Source organism: Cystoisospora suis (assembly GCF_002600585.1).
Source record: "Cystoisospora suis strain Wien I chromosome Unknown contig_3156, whole genome shotgun sequence".
Classification (NCBI taxonomy): domain Eukaryota; phylum Apicomplexa; class Conoidasida; order Eucoccidiorida; family Sarcocystidae; genus Cystoisospora; species Cystoisospora suis.
The window spans coordinates 35,173-56,461 of record NW_027155951.1 but is presented as its reverse complement, the minus strand read 5'-3'; the positions used below and the strand labels follow the sequence as shown (position 1 = coordinate 56,461).

Here is a 21,289-nt window from a genome sequence, read left to right as displayed (position 1 = left end):
ACTTGCAGTCAAATGCGGATTCGGCACCCTCTTTGGATGTCATGGAATTTTCAGAACAGGGCGTAGGGAGTTGATTTGGACCACGACAATAAGAATTTTTACGGCATGGCTCGCACCCACCGCTGGTCATGTCAAAGAAGAAGCCCGTCGCGCACAAAGAACAGTCTGAAAGCTTTGTCGCTCCGGCCGCAGTAGTAAACTGAGCTTCGGTTGGCTTCGTCGAAGCAAGCAGTCCAGCCGAGTTTTCAGGATTCACAGCTGGTTGGGGACAAGCGGTGCAAGCGTTATCACCGGTCTCGCTTTTGTAATTCAGTCTGCTGCACTTGACACACTCGCCATTCAGCTTTGTGTACCCCGGTACACAGACGCAGTCATGCCGGCTCTTGCTGATTGTTGATTTCGTCGTGTAGTTCTCAGGGCAGGGCACAGGAAGGGACGTTTCTCCACTGCAGTAGCTCCCCAGTGGACAAGGCTTACATGAAGACTTTTCCCAGTAATACCCTGAGTCGCTGAGAACGCAGGACGACAGGAGACATCGTCAACACCACCACGCGCACTACAAATGAAAACGCCGCGTAGTCAACAGCCTAAAGGCTGTTTTGCTGTAGATCCGCACACAACGCACATATCTATCTATATGTGTATATGGATCGAGAGAAAGATTGCTCCGCCTTCGACAACACAAATAAAGGCACTGCGTCTGGGATGCCCCGGGGATAGTCGGCGCCCTGCGGCAAGACAGAGGAAACGTGATGTCCGGATCATCTACCTCACAGGGCACGTCGAGACAACTGCTGGGGCTCCTTGTCGCCTGTGAAGGAACAGACTGATTGACAACTTCTTCCAGACACCGCCGCGTGTACTCGCCGTCGTGCCTACCCAAAGTTCAACTTACCACATGCAATTCAGCGACTGTTCACTATCTGCGCCCTGGATGTAGCTGTGCATGTTTGGCGGGCACTTGCCCGTACACTTCGCATCTGAGATTTCCGCCTTGAATGTGCCTGGAGAAAGAGCAAGTCCAAAACGAGAAATGCCACTCTGCAATCAACGACGTCCCATGGCGTCATCTGGTGATACCACAGACAGGCAAGAGGCTTCGAAAGAGCGGTACACGACTACACCAGAAGCGCCTCACAGTGAGCGACGTTACTTATGATATGAAAGTGGCACCAACACTGCGCAGAAGTTAAGAGCGGCCGCTGATCTGGATGGCATACCCGATGCTGCTTCGCAGATCAGCCAGCTATGACAACTTCCGGAGACAACAAGGGATGTATCCAACCGCCACATATTTGCATAGCAACGTGAGTTCATGCGTGTCCAATCCTACAGCGAGATCCTGACACTCAAAAAGATGCAAGCACGTTTCCTGAAGTAGTCGCGTGTACCGGTTGGCGCGTAGCCGACGCCTTCCCGGATTGTTCCTGGTAAAACTTTACATCACTACCGATACGGACTTGAGCACGAAAGCGACAGTACAGGCACCTCATAGGTAAGGGACTGGCCGCACCCCTACACCATAGCAGACCTAGGCGCACGTGATTACGAGTGCCAAAAGAATCCGAAAGTATGTATGTACGTATACCCGAACATACCCGAGGTGCACGGGCGGCAACTTCCAAAAGGCCCGAGCTCAAATCCAGGTAGACAACGACATTGCGTGACATGGGTCGACCCTGTAGACACTGTAGTACTATTTGGTTTGACATCATCGCAATATTGTAGATTTGCTTCCTGATCACGGAAAGTCCCAACAGGGCAAGGTGCGCAGGCTGAATTCGCGGAGTCGAAGTGTTCTCCAGCCCGACAACCGGCCTCCCCGGAAATCTGCCATGTATAAGATCCAAGTAGGTCGCCACCCGTAATAGTTACAGTAAATTTCCCTGTGTGTGACACTGTCCCGCTGATGACACCAGTCTTCGGATCTAGCTTCAACCCAAGTGAGGAAAGGTCGCTCCGCGTCGTCTCCTCGTGAAAAAACTGAATGGCAGGACCTTCAAAGAAAAGGACAAACCAACAAAACCAAAGGACATGCCTCGAGTCAAACGTGGTGAGCACAAAAACGAATTTATATTCTCTGGCTTCCCATGGCTCACTAGGGACAACCCGAAGCGTCGATACATACATACATGCGGATCCCTTCATTCCCTTCTTCTGTAAATCAGCACGGTGGGTAGTTAGCCAGCATCGGACAGGGCACAGCAGTGCTTTCCCGCATCAAATCGAAACAAGAAGGCCAGGGGTTAAGTGTCGTACCTGTTACAAGAGGAGCGAAAGTGTAGAAAAGACCCGACTGGAGCTTGGCCCTGAAGTCCGGATATGTGAAGTGAAGGTTGTCAATGAGGTCGCCCAGCCGCAAAAAGACAACACTTGAAGAAGATGCATCGGCGGTGGGCTCCGGAGGCCAGTTCCGAGTGAGTAGGAGCAATGAGGCACCTATGCTTCGAATACCCGTCACAAGGCGCCGTCCAGTGATGTCAATCTGCCTGTAAAAATCCAAGCCCCCGTTTTGCAGATCTAAGAACAGTAATCGATCGGTTACCAGCTGCGAAACAGACAGCCACGCACACATACACCTTAACAAACTTAAGCTCCGCACCTTGCCGATGTCCCCCGAGTTTTACCAAGAGTGTCCGAAATCCCTTCTTACAGGCAAAACGGAGAAGAGCGCGGCACACCTAACAGCGATCTTGACAGTAGAAATATGTGTGCACTACATGGGAGAAATAAATACCTCGCATCGGGTAAAAACGCGGCTGAGCAAACCACTAGGTCTGCTTTCCTTTTTGCGTAAAGACGTAGTCCATCAGAAAGAAAAAAAAAGTAAACAGAAGATACCCAAAGACGGGTGACAGACCAGTCCAAGTAAGAAAACTCAAGCAGTCGACTCCAGTCTCAAGGACCGGCTGCCTCCAATACAGCGAACAACAGCGGGTGAGCGAGTGGCCCCAGGCGCTCTGCTGTCGTGTCAAGCATATCCACCAGGGTGGACTTCGAGGCAAACGCATTCACGCGTGTATGCACGTAGTTACAAGTCGTGCAAATGGAAATAGGCGTGAGTGTGAAGACCACGCGAGACGGAATGAAGACGCCCGCAATTGATCAGCTTGTCACAATGACTCTCCCGACAGTAGAATAGCCGCGGTCCCACTGTCTCAACTACGCTTGCACACCGGTGTGACTAGGTGAGATGTTACACGGGTGCGCTTTTCCCCCTAGAGCCGGAAAGTAGTAGGAAGACGTGAGCCTCCCCGAGCATGCCGGAAGAGAGCAACACAAGATACTCTTTCTTACCTCGCTAACAAGCAAGAGGTGTGCCTCACTACTTGCGCCGCCCGCGGCAGCAGAAGGCGTGTAGTGTGAGAGTGCGAAAGGATATGAGAAACCCTGGTTGTCACGGAGAGACACCTTGGGGACGCCATAGTACGCTGTCCAAGGTGTCCCTACGACCACCGTCTGAGGGGTCTTAAAGGCCTCAAGATCAATGTCAAGTCGCCCTACAATGTGATTGAACATGTCTGCAACGAGTAAAGCAACTTTTGAGCCCTCGAGAGCTATAACCTGAAAAAAAGAGAAAGAAAGGACGAGAAAAACCGGAAACCAATACAAAAGTGCCTTCATCTATGCAGCGATAGCTCCACAAAACACCACCCGTTTACCTCAGTCAAAAGGAGGTATCTCAAATCTCCACGGACATACGTAGCAACCTACATACTCTCTGAGATGAGTCCACGGTCTAGTTTCCTCCTCATAAACAAGATAGCTAGCGTTTATACTCTAGTCGAGTGTACCTTCCGCCGGTCAGGAAAACACGTAGGTAGGTGGATTCATCAAGCCAACTCAGAGACGCAAAGAGGTTCTCAATCTAGTGATACGTGAGTGTCAAAGAGACAGGGAAAGAGGCAAATACACATATATACTCACCTCGATACCAGCAGCAAAAAGGAGAACAGGGTTGGTTGGATAGATAACGCGGTTTAAGGTTGGGTCCGCCGTGTTCAAGACCTTGATCAGCTGACTACCGTAGTCCGATATAAAGACGTACGGTGCCACGACCGCCACGTCAACCGGGGTCGAAACACCGTGATGCACTAACTCTCCGGTGTACGTCGAAAAATCAGGAACGAAATCGCTCTTCGGATGCAAAATATAAAGCCTATCTGGGCCGACAAAATACACCTGCTGGTTGGTGTCGCTGGCACATGCCACAACGCCGCGGACGCCCTGTCGGAAGAAGACGACAAAATAAAATCAAGAGCGATCATGAAGAGTTCACGCCGGAGGGGGACGCAGGTGAGAGAGATAGTATACCGTGTCACCAGCTACGAAGGACACCTAAACAGAATCTCTTCACCTGACAGATAAAATAAGAAGTCGCTCCTACCAGTGCCCATCGCAGCAATCTCTGGGGACAACCGAAACGGCGAGACGGTGGCCTCTCGTGGGTATCCAGTCCAACACAAATCCCTCCGAGACACGGCCCAACTGGGCCAAAGAAAATGGAAGTGCGCGCCCCCATGCGTCGGCGTAGAATGTTGACTCTCGACATGTGGCGTCGACGATGACCTCATTGCGCCTCATTGCAAGGCGTTCGAGCATGGCTACTCACTCTAACAGTAGGTTACCTGACGAAATCTTCTGCCTGCTACAACGTACCTTCTTGTTCTGCGCCACTCACGAAACCAATCCCAGAACTGCTACGAGCCCGAAAGACGGGACCTGTGAGCTTTTTTGCGAGTTTGGCGTGCCGCCATCTTGCGGTTTCTTTCTCTATAGAACTGACTCAGTAGATATCTTATATGATTTTCTCACAGCGACCGGTGTGTTACAGGTCTGCGACCTCTTCCCCCCCCTTCACTATCCTGGTGTGTCTGTGTGGCTTCGCTTTCGACTGCACTAGTCTCCCTCAGTACTGCATATCGAGATTCTTACTTGACTGAAGAAATCAATAAACTTGGAAGTCGTGGCCAGTGGTGCCAGTAGATATGGAGTCGGCTTTACTTGCATGTTCGCGGACCCGATCACAGCCGTCCAGACCCCCATGCCGTCAGGCAACCAGACACGGTCGTCCGCCCAATTGCTGACAGGGGAGTCAGCAGCACTTGTTCCCGTTGAGCACGGGAACATGAAAAACCGGTGCGTTCCGATGAACTCCAGAACGGTCTTCCAGAACACTTGCGAGACTGCGGCCCTTCCCACGTCAAAAAGAGCGTTGACGGTCTGATTCTCAATGCAAAGGCGATACACCCCTAAGGTGCTCAGTTCTCCAGCTCTGCAGAAATCATCATCACCAGCAACACCATCGCATGTTAACATGGCCACGATGAGAGCTTGAGCATTTTGGGTTTCGGTTACACTGGAAGGCTGTGTGATTGTACATTGAATGTACACGACCTCCACCCGACACGCCGGCTCTTGAAGTCTCCCAAGAAAAACGCCTGTCACGAAGTGAGCTAGCTACCTAAGGAAGGGACGATGGATTACCGGCTCTCTCTGGGATATTACTCGCTTTCTTCTTTGACTGTTGCCTGCACCGGATCGAAATACTCCATCCAGACACTTCCACATCAACAATTCTAGGTAACAGGAATGAATCCCCACGAACCGCCTATGCACCAATGGTGTCTCGGGACATTCTTCGGCTCGTTCATGGTCTCCATCACCGCATGCACTGCTGCAAAGAATGGCAGCGCGTATTAGCTATCTATAAGGCGTGGTGTCACCAGCACAGGGAGCTGCAGTCGACCCCAGCAGACAGCATACTTTTCCATCGTTGAGTAGTACACCGGGAAAGCGTAAGCTGATTGCCACGACTCTGAAGTAGAACTGCACACAAATGTGTTGCTCTCTTACTCAAACATGATGTAATCCTTGGCCAGTTCAAGGACCTTTGATAGCGTCGCCACTGGGGTTTGTTTGACAGCTTGGCAATCAGCTAATGTTGACTCTCCCAGATAGGCAGCGTACACATCTGTGTTATTAGCAACTCCCGGGACAACGAGCGTCTCAGAGGAGAAATTCTGGACGAGATTGATGAGTCGGCCAGGCCGAAAACCTGCGATGAACACCACTCACACTCGCATGCGCTGTAGAGATTGTTGACGCCGTGCTGATGAATCGACCACACCACGGAGATACGAAGTACAGATGAGAAGAGCTGTTGATCACTCCACCACACTGGGCAACTTCCCCACACAGGCCTTGACGAAAAGAGAGAAACCTGGGGCTCTTGATAAAACCTAAAGGAAACAAAGCGCCGTGCTTCTTTGTCATCTCCGACATCAGCTGTATATGATACCAGACAGGGGACGGAGGCGTGACCAGCCTCCGATGTCTCGCAGCCAACCACCATCAAGCCGACATGGAGGCAGCGAGACAGAACCTAATACGCTTCAGAATCCTTCACACTCTCTGTTTAGAACCAAGATGCCATCATCGCATTCACACGACTGCAACCGCCCTGCTACCTACAACCTTCAGAGAAAACGCCATGTCTTCCTTACCATCTGGCACGATGTCGGCAAGGAACGTCCACCGCAGAGCAGGCGCGGCGGCGGCTGTCACGTCTCCATCAGAGTCTGCTTTCGTACGGGATCGGTGAAGAAGAAAATCAAGAGCATGCATCTGTTCTTTGGCAGAGAGTTCGACAGAAGATGAAGGGAATTCGCCGTCGTATCCAGACACATCTTCTGAGTCGCCGGTCGCCATGGAGAACGTGGAGGACTCCAAAGAGGACCACTCGTCCAAATCCGAACTTTCCTGCCGGTGTTCTTTCTCAGTCATCAAGCGAAGATCAGCTGGTTTCCCCGTCACTTCCCCCGCTTCAATGAGAAAAGAGTTTTGACTAGCTCCCGAGTTTTGTTCTCCGGTGTCACTATTCTCATCCTTGTCAGCAGCCACGCCAGACGACCAGCAAAGGATATACCGGACTCCAGGAGTCAAGGATACGGGAAAACGTTCAACCGTCCCGTTCTCTTCGACTTCTTCTGCTATCACGGTCGTCGTTTCACTTCCTGAAAGTAAGCACATAATATCGGGTCAGTCGGTGCGTGTGGAAATGGTGAGGGTGGTCGTGACCTCGCCGTAGCGATCTCTCACACGATAACACGTGAAACAAGGCGACCAGCCTGAGAAGGCACAGAAGGAGAAGACGTCCTCTTTGTTCTAGGCATTCACGCCCTGGCGGCATTCATCAGTGTATGAACAGTAGAGACAGACAGCCACACCGACTCATCACCACATACCCTAACGTCTCAACAGAGGGGAGCCAAGAATTCATAGAAGACGCCAGGGTTTTGTCTGCCCAAGAGACACAGCTCCCCTGCCGGCTCCCAAGTATCTCCGACGTGTTCCTGCTTTCCCTCCCTGGTAATGACACAGCCGAAATAACTTTGCAGATCACGCCTATAGGGCGAGATTCATCCACACTTCCACACACGCATTTCGTCAATACGAAGCCTCGACGGATGTAGAGGATGAGTGTGTGTGTGTGGACAAACAGCATGAAGACGGGCTTGGATGGCTCTAAACACCGGAACTGGGGGTTGCAAGTTGACGGTCCTTCATATCATTTTTGCATTCACTTTCTAAGCTGGCTGAGCCCCAGTAATCCTGACATCTCGCCTATCCAGTTTCAATAACGAACGGGTTCTGTTGAACGAAACTGATGCCTCACCCAAATTGCATAAGTCCTGCATCTGAAGAGCTGTCAAGTTACTCGACAGAGATTTAGGATAGTAGCGCAGCTTGTTTGTCAGAGAAAAAGCCTCTCCTCTCAGCTCGAGACCCTGCTGGCCCTCCGAGGTGGCTGCAACACAAAATACAGAGAAATGGAATGAAGACGCCTAAAAATGATGAAGAACATAGTCCCTCCTTAACTCACGACCTTGGCCACACGGTTCCACACATCCCCCCTGCACAAGCAGCCTGAGGTACCCAAACTGAAGGCCTGCAGATCTCTGCACAGCAAGTCTAGTATGGGCATAGTTCCACTTTCGGAGCCCGTCATGACGAGAGAACCGTAAACCCTAATCCTTGCCCGACGCGGGTTTACCGAGGACGATGGGACACAGCAAATCAGACTTGGTGTCTGCCAACAAACGAGACTCCGTAGTCAATTTATACTGTGAAAGCAACGAGCATTCATTCGTATGCTCCCGCATGTGGCGGCTTTTCTTCTTGTGCGAGACTCTTGCCCCTCTCAGAACCGCACTTACCGACGATTCTTATGCCCTTAGTCGAAGGGCCAACGATAGAGACGCTACCAATCCAGACGTTGAAGCGTTTCTTCCCTTTGCAAGGCCCGACCGCGCTTGAACAGTAGCATACTTTGAGCGAACCGGAAACCGTTTCAGTTGTCTGAATGCTCCATGACTGCCAAAGCAGAGCTTCACCTCGTGCTGCCGAATCAAGTACTCCGTGAGATGTACGCGATTCAGACTTGACAACCTTCGACGTCCCCAAACGGTCAAGATTTTTGACGGGAGACCCAGACGGGATCTTCACAAGTGTCGCATCCATGACCTCAGTTCCGTCTGCACCACACTGTGCCTTAGGTCCGACAATAGTGATGACATCCTGCGGCCGTACCACTGACCCTTTCATCGTGACACTGAAAGACCCGCCGATGGTTGCTGAAACCGGTATGAACTGTGGAACTGTACACACGAGAACAAGTAATTCTGAGCAAGAAAACTCGTTGCCCGCAGGTTCCGCCGATCAAACCGACAGACAAACGGCCAATCCCCCCCCCGGGTATGCCTGCTCTTTCATTCGCCTGCAACAGAAAGATCCTTGCTGACCACAAATCGAAACTAACGCTCATGTGCCCTGCTGGACTAGACGATCAAATATACTACGGACGCTACCAAAGCAGCCGTCAGTCCGATACAATAGCAGTCATCCGCTTGACCTGCATATTCACATAATTATTGCGACATTCCCGAAGCGAGGTATATGAAGGCGCAATCCCTCGCTCAAAAATTTCACTGTCACCATCTTTGCCGCACACTGGGCCCGTGATGTTCCTCCGTTCCTAATAACAAAGGAGCAAACGAAGAAGCACCATACATAATCAATGTGCTGCTTCTACCCCGCAGACACATGCTGTGGACTCCCTCACTCCTGCTCTCAAGAGTGTACTTACACTGGACAGGCATTTCTCCAATCTGTGTCCGGAACATCCCGCCGCTTGTGCAGTTTTCTCCGCCACACCAGCACACAAGGACCGTGTGCGTCGCAGAGGAAATGAGAAGATCCTTGAAAGTAACTCTGTCGGTTACACCTGGCTCTGTCTGAGCCTTCGACGGGAAAACTTGTTGGTCCTCGTCTACTTGTCCGCATTTGGATGCACGCTGGGTTTCAATATCTCTGGAGGGTAGAACCAACAGAGCGTTTTTCGTCGGCAGATCAACGCCAATGAGTGTGTACGTGACGAATCTTCCCACCGGCAGCGGTTCCGTTACAGTTCTTGTTGCCGGGCCTGCGAAACAACCCCAGACAGGTAAGCCATTCCCCAGTGAGAGGGGACGGGCACAAGGGTAGATAGGAGAAACGGATGACTATTGACTCACGACGCTCAAAGCTCGACAACACAACTGAATGTTTCTAAAGATGATGATATAGAAGGACTGAAACAACCTCCATACATTCACAACTGCTTACCCGCCACTTTGAGAGTCCCGACTTGGATGAAATAGCTTTTTGAGACACTGCAGTCGCTTTGTCCGCCGTCACAGAAGCAGATAGCAAACTCATCGCCTGGCCGTTGGTCCGGGGTCCCGCTGTCAATGACGATGGTGAGCCCGTTCCATGTCGCCTCGTGGAAATGTTCTCGGATAGTTGTCACTGCATCGGGAGGCCTGTCTACATTGGAGAATCGCAAAAACGGTTGCTGGAGAGTTGCATCCTGGGAAACGCAACGAAACGTCCTCCCGGCGTCGCCAGATGGAATGGGATAAATGTGAATCCGAACAGGCTTCACCTCATCCGCATTAGATGCCCCAGCAAACCGAACCGATACGTCGAAATCTGCTCCACTAAGGACTTCCAGCCTTGTCTCGTTCTTGACCGGTCCTGCAGAGTAGCAGAAAAAAACACACGTCGGCCAAACAGCCGCATTTCACAAATACCAGTGCGAACGCCCCGTGACCTGCTACGCTACGCACCCCCACCCCTACAACCAGCATCCGGGCCGACAACAGTCATACTACATTCACACCTATTGTAGGAACGCTGCACATGAACGAAGCCTAGTTGGAGAATCAGTCGATCTATGCGACGAAGAAAAACAGTGATTGGCCCTCACTCCTAGAAAAACTTCGACAGAACGGCACCACCTCAAGCCGACTACAGCTGACGCTGCTATCATCAGTTGGTAAGCCAACAAACGGCTCCCGCCTGGTCACAAAGCAACAATAGGTACAAGTGAACTTCTTCGAAAGGAAGGTCTCTCGTGTCGCTTCCTTATGGAAGAAACGATGTGTTACTGGCCCACACCCCTGCCTGTTGCAGCGAAGAACGCCAGTTGCGGAAGGAGTGCTTGTTATTGACGCGTTGTTTCAAGCTGTCAGACTTCTGAAAGCTATTATCTGGCTATCCGGCTGCCCTTCTTCACTAGGCAGTTTGGACGACTTCCGCTATGGTTTACAGCGAGAAAACAGCCTGCCGACACTGAGCTCGGCAATCCGGTGGTCAAAAAACGTCGGTTCCGTAGCTCTACGTACCTTTCACGTATAATCGACCCACGTCAACGCCTAGTGGTGCATCACGAGCCGATCTCCAACACACCACGTACGATCCCGCTGGCAACAGCATCACGGTTGAGAAACCGTACTCTTGAGCAATACCACGCATCCCGAGGTTCGTCCCCTTGGCCTGAACCGTGGACTCCAGATATCTCCAAGAGCTGAGTTCCCCGGTCATTAACGACTCGCCGCTGCTACAGCTTTTCTGCAAACACAAACACGACACAGATTCCTCTACCCCCGGAGTGGCGACACCTGGCAGGTGAAGTGAATCTGCCATGGCAGATCATACGACTACTCTTATCGAGACTAGCCCAGAGTAAATACTACCGTGAGAGGCATGTGCAGCTGGGACGTTCTACACCGGACGCTCCATCACGTCTGATGTAACACGCCCCTTTATTTTAGCATCCTTGTTTGGACACTGGAAGAAAAACGAAAAAAGCTGTTGTTTGTTCTTCGGCCACCAGGCCCCCACTCGTCGTATTCCGACGGCTACCCACTACTATGACGGTCAAGGAAAAGGAAACTCCTCCTTGTCATCATCCTGAGTAAGACAGTGAAGACAGCCCCCCGGAACGCAGCCAGTCCCCCACCTGCACTGTAAAGCCCCTCTTGTGAATAGGCGGCCAGCGGACGAAACGTTGACTAGACCCTATTCTACTGAAAGAGTTCAGCACAGAGGCGCATACTGGGAGAAGCGTGAGATGACGTTCGAATGAACGGTGAAAGGGGTGAGGCCTTCTTACGAAAGCGCATCAAAGCCGGCAGCTATACAAGCCCTGAAGAGGTGACCGTAAACAACACTGTTGCGGGTGTTTGAGAAGGCTACACGCCGTTGCACCGCGTCGCCACTCGACAGCACAAGTCCAGACAACACTACGATTGTACAAACCACCCCATCCCGTCAGAGAAAGACATCGTACCTCGCGTAAATCGATGATGGAAGCTTGTACAATGTCTTCACTGGCCGTCGAGCTGGTTGCCACACCTTCAACGGTGACTGTACATATCCCACCGGCTGAGCATGAGAATGGCTTGTGTCCAGAGCGCGGTCCGGTAACAAGGATTGTGCCGACACGAATGCGATAGGCAGAGAAGGTCTCGCATCTGTCGGGAAGCGGCGATAACGCCGCTTTTGAACTTTTAGGGAATGGACTTCCGCTCACTGAGCTCACCAACGGATTTGTGCTCCGACAATAGCAGATATAATAGACGTTTCCAGGGATTTCAGGTGTTGGCCACGATACTGACCCATCATCCAACAACTTTCCCAAGCCATGATCTGGCAACCCTGCAACAACACTGGAATCGAGTCCGGTGCAAGCGTCCGAACTTAAGACAACAAAATCAGATGCTACATCGATGGTGCCTCGCCAGGTTAGGCTCGCTTGAAGCGGATTCGCTGAAACAGCATCAGTGACTGTTACCGCAAGAGATGGCCCAGTAAATTCATATGAACCAACTTTCCATGCAAAATCCTCTGTGGCGCTGCACTCGTTCGCAGGCTTCGGGCATTGACACAGAAAAGCTGGCGGTTCCGACAGTGCTGCAAACAACAACAACAACAGCAAGTCCACAAGTGGTGCAGGAGGGACGATGGGAGGACAGTCGCAGCAATGATTATATTACAGAGTCGCGTGGACGATATTGTTTTTGAGTTGAGAAGTGGTAGCATACTTTGAGACATTAGACGATGGACAGATCAACTGTAGAAGCGGACACTATTGGTATGATCTTTGTATATGGATATCCGGGTGGGCATAGATCTGATGGGAGAGCACTTCTTCTGTACAAGCGAAAAAAACTGAGACGATTTTCCGTCCTTCATCCACCATAAGCTGAGAAACGAAGCGAAACTCCCCCTCGGATGAGAAAGTCGGTCAGCCGAAAACACGGAGAAAGATGGTGTATCAGATTGACATGAATGACGTCAGCCTCGCAACAGACGGGTATTTATTCTACAGTAGGATTACAGGTAGATACTCGTGCATATCTCGCATCTTCTACTCTTACTAAATGACGTTACCCTCGTTTTGAAGTTTTGCTCCTTCCCTAGGAACTCTTGATCAGACCTACGCTTGAAACTTGGGGTATCTCCACCCCAACCATCCGTCATCGGCTCTCCTTCCCACTATGTATGAACGACAGACGCAGGTCGGCTGGTACAGTCATAAAGAAACGCAATGAACGGTTGAGAGAGTTGAATTTGTCGCAAAACAGAAAGCCAATGCTTACCAAGAAGCTTCGATTGCAGTTGAAAGGAAGCCGAAGTATGTCCCGTGGATGACTTCCTGATGAAATTCCCATTATCAGGAAGATTAGGGACTGCTGCGCCAGAAGCACCGCAGCCATGTGCTAGAATTCGTAACTTAACCTCGTTGAGATTATAGCCGCTCCCCTTGGGCAGTTCACATACAGTCCCAACCGCGCACGAGCCTCGGTGTCCCGTGCGCAGCCCTGCATGGCGGGCGGTGCAGAGAAGAAGACACAAAAACGCAAACGGAATACCCAAATGAAACAAAAAAGCAGCTGCTACCACTACCAGGACTACTCCAGTGACAGAAACGAATATCGAGCCCGAGCCTTAGATCTCACGGGAAGCGAGGAGGGAAGTGCCTCCCTGCTGACAGCATGTGCCCGATCTCTCCAGTGGAGAATCTACCGGTGGACGACACCGATGCTATTGCAGACCAAAACGCCTTCGAAGTCCGGCTGCATCCCCGAGCCAGGGCATATGCGACGCTTAAGCACAGCGAATAAATGCATTGCCCCATGGCCCGGCAGAGAGTCTTGGTGAAAAATCCGACGGCAAGCGTTGGCTCCTGACGAGAAACCACCGACCGCGCATGCGATCCCAACTGACCTGAAATTCTCAGAGTGCCAACTTTCTTCTCGTATTGATCGGCGGTTGAACAATCATGGGTCAGGTCGGCAGCGCACCAACAAATCGACATGGAGTCCACGCCAAGATCCCCTAGAATCTGCTTCCAAGAGAAGGAAACTTCTGCTGACGACCCTTTGATGTTGTCCCAGTCTGCCGAAGTCTCATTGTTGATGCCATAGTCTGTGCTTTGCGGTTCGCCGCATTCAAACATGATGGCCACTCGATCGTCTTCGAAAGGATTGAAAAAGCGCTTGGTGAGCACACATGGACGACCCATATTGCATGTGTCGACCCAGGTGAGGGTGACGGGGCCTGCATCGGAACCGTGCAGAACCCAAGCACAAAAGTCTATCTTTGCTGGGAAACGTATACGAACAACTGAGATCATACACGTATTGATGAGCGTAGAAAACTATCAACCAATATATATATATATATATGTCGTGGTCGGTGCGTACATACACTACATTCCTTCACTTCTGACGCCTGTGACTCATAGAGACAAGAAAAGAAGAAGCACACCATGACGGGCCGTTGAAGGTGCCCCACTTTGAAACGCTGACTGACTCCTTAGAGACAAGAAAAGAAGAAGCACACCATGACGGGCCGTTGAAGGTGCCCCACTTTGAAACGCTGACTGACTCCTTAGACAAGGAAACTGATAGGCACTTGACGCACTCAAAACTAATCACTGTAGGTTAACAGTCCCCGAACGAGAGGTGAGTATGCGTTACGTACCTTTCATGAAGATTTCGGAAATCATAACGTAGACAGCGTTGGCAGCCTCGCAATCCTCGGAAACCAGCCGTTCACAATACTTGACCGTGGCGTAACCCTCCGCTTGTTCAATCGTCGCCAGAACGCTTACGTCTACCAGATAGGTCGGTGGCTGGTCCTGGGCAGTGAGCGGTTGGAGTGTTACCGGCAGCGCTGTCGAGCCAGCCGTGACTTTCAGAACGCCACCGACGCCGCTGAAAGGCGGGATAGCGAATGCGTAGACTTTGTCTGTCAATGTGGCTGTTATAGATCCGATCCACACGTCTGCAAAGGAAAAGTCCCAAGACCACATGAGATGTGCGAGACGTTCAAACCAACTACGCACCCACCCGAACCTGGTGTTGCTGTGTTGTAGAACGATGCACAGTGCTAGGTTGAAATCGATACGAGGGGACAAACACAGGCACCCCGTAAAAGGAACTTTGGTCTACACATGTAGAGAGCTTTCCATATGACCATAGCACACCCACCCCTAGCAGCGGCAGGAGCAGAAGATGCAGACAGAAAACAGAAGATGTGCCCTAGCCCCCGCGGACAAAACTAAGCCGATTCCTTGCAGGAAGACATCCTGCCTGGACTATTAACGAAAATGAGAACCCAGATGACCGCATAGGGCCAAGCGGAAACAATGCTTTTGACACTACCTAGAGCGTAGGACTGAGGTGCGACTATCGGCTCTTCGGTTCTGTCGAGAAAGCGTCGCTGACTGTAGGTTCCGAGAACCTCTCAAGTCTTCCCTCCACAAAGTACCCATCATTCCTCCCGAGCTCTCGAAAAGGTGCAAAACGTCCCCGAGCCTAAGTGACTTCAGTGTACTCTCAGACTACAGCGCTACAGGCAGGAGGCGCATCGCATAGCCAGTGATATATCTCTCTGTGGGCGCAGCCCCGTATGCCACCAACCCAATTTCGTTGGTTGTCGCCCAGACGGTCACGTATGCCGCAAGTAGCGGAGACGTTGCGGATAAACGTAGGACGGGGCCCGATGCTGTCCTAAAATGCTTCGGTAGGTTTAGCAAAAGTTATGGGCTATGAGAGGCATATCGCTGACAACACGTGAAAAAATGAGTCAGGCTGAGACGGGCACAAAAGGAAAATTCCGAGCCGTGATCAGCCGAGTCCTTCCTCTGCGCAGAGGACGCTGCCGGCGGGTGTCCTTTTACCCCTTCATTGTGCGATGTCGTGGTCTTATAGTAGACTCACCCATGATCACGATTGTGCCAACCTTTACGCGACGACCGGGACCGCAGCCAGTTGACATGACAGCACAATAGCAAATCTCCAGCTCACGACGCGTCTCCGAGTTTTCATCGGTGAAAACCGAGGACCTTGGCACGGGAGCTAAGAACTCCAGTATCACGCTATCCGTGTCCGTCTCGGTCGTCTTTCCGCTCCTCCTGAGAGACCTGACTTCAGCGAGAAAACCCCCCGCTGGGAGGCTCGGCTGCGTCGCTGGTCACAGTAAGGCACGCAAAGAAATTTGGAAACAAAGTTGGGCTCGTTAAATTGCCCCCCAAACCCCGAAAAGAACAAAGAGGGAGGGGCTACTGCCATTGCCTCGATGACTTTCTCTGCTGCTTGCCTGGGATCTCTGTCTGCCTTAGAGAGTTCGACAACGTACAACGTCAACATTGTATCCTCTGGTTCAAGTAAAAGGCACGCTCAACCTCTGCTGACCGACAGACCCCGCCCAGGGCGACTGCTCAGACAGTTCGGGGCGGAGGGGGGAGGGGCGTCCGCTACGTTATTATGCACTCAATGCTCTGCAGTGCTTCCCCACGACCTTCTGGAGTTTTGCTAGTCGTGAGAAGGGGGGGCAGATTTGAGGGAGACAACGTCAGCTGCGGACGAGAAAGGTTCCGAACCGCGACGAAACTCACTTGTGCAGTTGTCAGTCATAGCCAGGAGCACAGGAACGAGATTGTGTGCCTGTCCGTCGGGCGTATTCTTGAAACGGAAAGGGCATTGCGTGTCGTATGTACAGACAACTTGGACACCCCGTTGAGGACCAATTGCACGGACCGAGGAGACCACAGCAGTGAAATGGCTTTCACTCGTACAGCTCTTGCCACCTTCACACCAGCAAATATCAAACTCTGTCCCAGAGTTGACCCCTAGATCGAGAATCACCTCCTGCACGTAAAGGGCCTCCTGCTCATCGTTGCCTGTGATGAGGACTCGCAGCAAAAACAGACTCACGGGAGATACCATTTTCTCCGTGGGAGAAGTCAACAGGAAACACGGACCATGACAATTAAGAAGCCGGACAAGGGTGAAGAACGCAGAAAAAACCGAGAACAGTGCTCACCTTCAGACAAAAACCACCGTTCTTATTTTGACGCGGAAACTTGAATGCCACAGGGCTTAGGGTAAGCAGGATTTACGCATGCATGCGGCCTTCTATCGCGCTGTCTGTTGTCCCGAAGTATCGGGAGTCCTTACAACCGATGAATTATCAGAAGGGTGACATTTCATTCATTCATACAGTTACATCGTTATGGACGGGATGCATGGGTAATGCTTTCTATTGTATCCGGAGGAAAGGGTGGAAGAACCAGTCTTTCACACCCCCGTGCGCTACAATGAACACACAGTAGGGAAGTTGCTTAGCCAAAAGCAGAGCTGCAGCAGCGCCCCACTGTATCGATGGAAGCCGTGATGTATAGACTCGGGAAGGCTTGGTAGTCAGGTCTAATCCTTACAGTAAAATCTTGAAGAAAAAGCATATCTAAAAGAAAAGAAAAGGGACAGTCATTAAACAAATACTAGACAATGGTACAACAACCGCGAAACCCCACGACCGACCAGGAGTTCACGGCCAACAGTTACAAGAGGAAAAAGCGCCTCCCCTCCTCCTGTAACGCTTGTATCAGTGATACGAAGGAACGTACTTCTCCCCAGAGACACTGTAGAGAGCTTGAGAACAGCTGTAACCGCCGGACCCGCAATTCCACATTGGCCCTTAGGCACCATCCGAATCTCCTTGAAACTGGCGGGGAGCCCGGCGTTCATCACGTCAGCCATCCTTCCAACAGTAGCGCCAACAACTGAAACACGGACTTCTGCGGGCGTTCCGATCACAACAACCTGTCCTGTTGGTTGATCTGAAGGGGCCTTCGGTCCAGCAAAAGATAGAACGCCTAATCGTGCAGGACTAGGAGAGTTCATAGTCACTGTTTGCAGGTCTGCGATTTCCTCTGGAGTCGATGACGTTGCCCAGCATATAGCAAACTGACCCCTGCCTCCCGTGGCCCCTCCGACAGCAAGGACAAGATCACTGTGAACTACAGGCAGCTGAAGAAGATCGTCACCTTCATCTCCCTGTGGGGTCATTTTGTACGAGCCGCCCGCCGCAGAAGTACAGTCCGATGGTCCTCCCGTATACTTGGTAAGGAAGAAGGTCCCTATCTTGTCACGCTCAAAGAGGGCCTTGGATAGAGTCAAAACGCATGACCCGCCAAAAGGAGGACACATGACTTGGATTTCTGAAACAACTGAACGACGTCAGACGAAAAACAAAAAACAAACAACAGGGGGGACGGGGAGCTCATCAAGACGTGCTGGTGGTGTACGTACGAGTAGTCCAGCTATGTTGAGAATACACGGCACAAGGATGTCTTAGCACTAGTAGTGTGTACAAGCTTCCATTCTTTCCTAGCATGTACTTTCCTAACACGGGTTAAGAGAGACATAAGCATCTGTCCCACTCACTCATCATGCTTATCACCTAGCCTGAACACGTGCACAGCACCGAGACATTCCAGGAAAAATGAGACGAAGGTCCGTTCACTCACTCACTTCCCTCTTCTCAGAATCAACGCCCACCCCTGCCCCAAACCCCCATGCAGCCTACAGTGTGTGACTGGACGTTCAGCTCATACACAACATGCTGGAACACCGGCCGTCATTCGGGGGTGGTCAGACCCTATAGGAACGGCTCCCGTTGCCACTCATTCTCCACTGACGAGTAACCCTGTACGCACAGAGACTGAGTTGCAGAAGCAAACTTGAAACTTCATCCACAGCCGTGGGAGTCGGTACATACATTGGACCCGGAGAGAACCGATAGATTCGGAGTAGTCCGTCCCCGCACACGCGTCCACTGAGTCCTTGTCGCACCAACATAACTCGTAACGCGTCAGCACCGAGTCTCTCGGTAGAATCCTGCCGGGCAGGAAGAAGTTCTTGCCGGACTCGTGTGAAAACTTCCCTGGGAAAGACACCGGAAGACACCGCAGTCTACCGGGCAGGTTGAGGGCCGAGCATGCCCCTCAGGTTGCAACTCCAAACACCAGTGAAACAGTAGTTGTGATAGGAGATGGCTAGACAGCTAGCTATACTTCAAGAGCTGGTAGCTACGTGGCTACACCAACGGGCATTCTCATTCATCGTCCACATGGACAGCGGCGGACACCGAGCTGTCTGTTGCTGCCTTCGCTCTCCTTCGCTCACGGCTGCACCTTGCCAGTGATAAAATAGGTGCCTGAGAGACGGCACAACAACCTCATTATCCTATAGACGAGCAATCAAGGCTCCTTTCGCCAATTACGAGGGCACAAGGACCGCCGTACGGGGCTGTTGCATAAGTCGCATTCTGAAGAGCTGTATAGATACATACACTGAACAGTAAAATTCCAGACACCTAGGCTGCCGGTGGCTTTGATGAGCAACAACCACCTTGAATAAGTAAATGGTACAGCTGTCAACAGTCGAACAGTTGCTGGATATATTTCTTTCCGCCAAGCATTCCTCTGTAGAGGTGAAGATCATATATACGACGTAGCCGCCACCCCCCGTCACTCATACCATCGCCTCCCAAGTCTGTCGACAGATCCGCATCTGAACAGTCAACAGCTTTGACGCCGACATTCAGTCTGGAAGTGTCCGATGCGACGTAGACAAGCGGAAGTTCGCATACACTCCCACTAAAGCAGAACGCCTCCACCGTACGGAATCCTGCACGACCACGCATGCATGAATGCATTGATGGAATCACCCCCGCATAGTAAAAAAGGAGAGTCAAGCACACGCGACAAGACCCCCTCGTGGCGTGCACACATCTGTATGTCAAGTGCTCTCAAAATCGGCGCGATGTCAACAACTGCAGTTCACGAAATGGCTGACAGGAAGAAAGATTTTTATACAGACTACAGCAAGATGTGGGAAGACTTGGAGACCAACAAGCCAGGGACACGACGCCCCTCAGGGTACCTCTAAAGCTGTCTGTTGAAGCCAACCTCGGAGTGCGGAAAGTTTTCGTACACGAACTGCTACTGCAACACGAGTTAGGACCCAATCGTGTTTTCGCGGGCTCTTGCGGAGTGGCCCGGAGCAAAGAATATCTACGTGCATTGAACTAGTGAGGCACGCGTCTTCTTCTCACTCAAGCCGACCCAATTCTGAATTCCAGCACCCTCCAAACTCACCATGCTGCAGCTCTGGGGAACTGGATGTGGATGCTTTCGTTAGTCTCACTGTTTTTGTGCTCTCTAACTAGGCCACGTACATCTGGGACTCTCTTCTTAGACTAACGGGAATGCTGAAGGGCGTCTCCCATTCACTGGCTATCGTGATGTGGAGAAAGCTGCTGTTAGTCACCCTACTATTCCCACACTCGACGTTCTACTCCAAGAGCCCGCAGCCTGACTCCAATCGAAAAAGCTTACCGTAGAAGTGGACTACACCAAGTTCCACAGTGAAGTCCGGAAGATGCGCCGAAGCATCCTTCTTCGGATTCCAACAAATCTTGTAATCCCGAGCTGCCGTGAGCATTGTCTTTACTTCTAGTGAATCATCCACGGAGTTGTTCGGCGTATCTTGTCCAGTTATCTGGAGCGTACTGAGTGCCCGGGGATGGGCAAGTGCCGCTCCCCCGTGGTGCAGATGCGCGTACGTGTCAGCCGCGCACGAGGTGGTGCCGCTGCTCCTTCCTAGTTCCCTGACTGTACGCCCTGTTGACGTCCCAGGCGATCGGTGACGCCCTGAAACAGTTCGACAAGCGCGAAAGACACATAACAAGCAAAAGAACTAAGCAGCCCTGTCGGACGCTCCGGAACTTCGTTGTGCGGTGTCCTATTGCGTGAAAACACTCATCCCCGAGAACCACACCACAGAACGTTCACCGCAATGACTATTAGCGCTTCTGCCTTGCGGCCTCGACTCGCGGCACTATTACTGTACTCAGAAGTGAAGTGGCCTGTCTAGCGTGTTCCTCAAGATAGTGAACGCCGCTGGACTATTCTGAACGAACATGAAGGGCTCAGTCACAACGCTACGGCGCCGTGTCCAAGAGAAGTCAAGACAAACTGTCACGTTCTCCTGACAGCTCTCCCACTGTGAGCACGGGCCTCCGAGTACAACCAAATCTCGCACCCGAGAACGACAATGAAGAGCTACGCTCAACTCCAGACTATTGCTCTGGCACACAACCCAACTTTGGGTCCTTACTTCCATGCCCGTCACACCGGTTTCTCGCCGGTTGTTTGAGGCTACCAGCAGCCGCTCGCGGAAGTCTCGGGAATGTCACACTATGCTCCGTGAAAGCTGCCGGCGTAGCTGAACTCTCGAGAAAAAGGATTTCCTCGCTGTCTGAGGTAGACACCGGCTTGTACAATGGAGGAAACCTTGTGATCGGGGCTACCCCAGGACCTTGACTGCTCTGGAAACCATCACAACAAGACACCAGGTTGAGGATGTCACTACGTACCTTGTACGAAGACGCTGAGTGCTCAGAGCGCTGAGGTGAGTTCAGCTGGGCTGAAGTCCGAATTCCAGATTTCAAGAAGTAGAATGAGAAAGTCGCGCACACCTCACCGCTTCTGCAATTTACCGGGGAAGTACTTCTAATTGATTCCGACACCTTTGCAACGCACAATACC

General features: G+C 51.6%; 1 protein-coding gene across 1 annotated transcript in view; it reads right to left on the bottom strand.

Annotated features, from left to right (window-relative positions):
• CSUI_006291 (gcc2 and gcc3 domain-containing protein) overlaps nucleotides 1-21,289 on the bottom strand; it is a 53,444-nt gene that overhangs the window by 7,196 nt on the left and 24,959 nt on the right. Inside the window, exons 25-49 of the mRNA XM_068066455.1 lie at nucleotides 20,859-21,069; nucleotides 20,078-20,392; nucleotides 19,218-19,367; nucleotides 18,457-18,621; nucleotides 17,303-17,905; nucleotides 16,292-16,576; nucleotides 15,615-15,863; nucleotides 14,374-14,676; nucleotides 13,615-13,947; nucleotides 12,987-13,208; nucleotides 11,675-12,297; nucleotides 10,728-10,953; nucleotides 9,667-10,077; nucleotides 9,149-9,484; nucleotides 8,220-8,660; nucleotides 7,679-7,810; nucleotides 6,507-7,016; nucleotides 5,857-6,058; nucleotides 4,936-5,275; nucleotides 3,928-4,227; nucleotides 3,298-3,564; nucleotides 2,260-2,548; nucleotides 1,599-1,997; nucleotides 896-1,004; nucleotides 3-509 (exon numbers count right to left, since the gene is read on the bottom strand). Coding sequence (XP_067921567.1) covers nucleotides 3-509; nucleotides 896-1,004; nucleotides 1,599-1,997; nucleotides 2,260-2,548; nucleotides 3,298-3,564; nucleotides 3,928-4,227; nucleotides 4,936-5,275; nucleotides 5,857-6,058; nucleotides 6,507-7,016; nucleotides 7,679-7,810; nucleotides 8,220-8,660; nucleotides 9,149-9,484; nucleotides 9,667-10,077; nucleotides 10,728-10,953; nucleotides 11,675-12,297; nucleotides 12,987-13,208; nucleotides 13,615-13,947; nucleotides 14,374-14,676; nucleotides 15,615-15,863; nucleotides 16,292-16,576; nucleotides 17,303-17,905; nucleotides 18,457-18,621; nucleotides 19,218-19,367; nucleotides 20,078-20,392; nucleotides 20,859-21,069 — 7,928 coding nt within the window. The remainder of the gene's footprint in view (nucleotides 1-2; nucleotides 510-895; nucleotides 1,005-1,598; nucleotides 1,998-2,259; nucleotides 2,549-3,297; nucleotides 3,565-3,927; nucleotides 4,228-4,935; nucleotides 5,276-5,856; nucleotides 6,059-6,506; nucleotides 7,017-7,678; nucleotides 7,811-8,219; nucleotides 8,661-9,148; nucleotides 9,485-9,666; nucleotides 10,078-10,727; nucleotides 10,954-11,674; nucleotides 12,298-12,986; nucleotides 13,209-13,614; nucleotides 13,948-14,373; nucleotides 14,677-15,614; nucleotides 15,864-16,291; nucleotides 16,577-17,302; nucleotides 17,906-18,456; nucleotides 18,622-19,217; nucleotides 19,368-20,077; nucleotides 20,393-20,858; nucleotides 21,070-21,289) is intronic.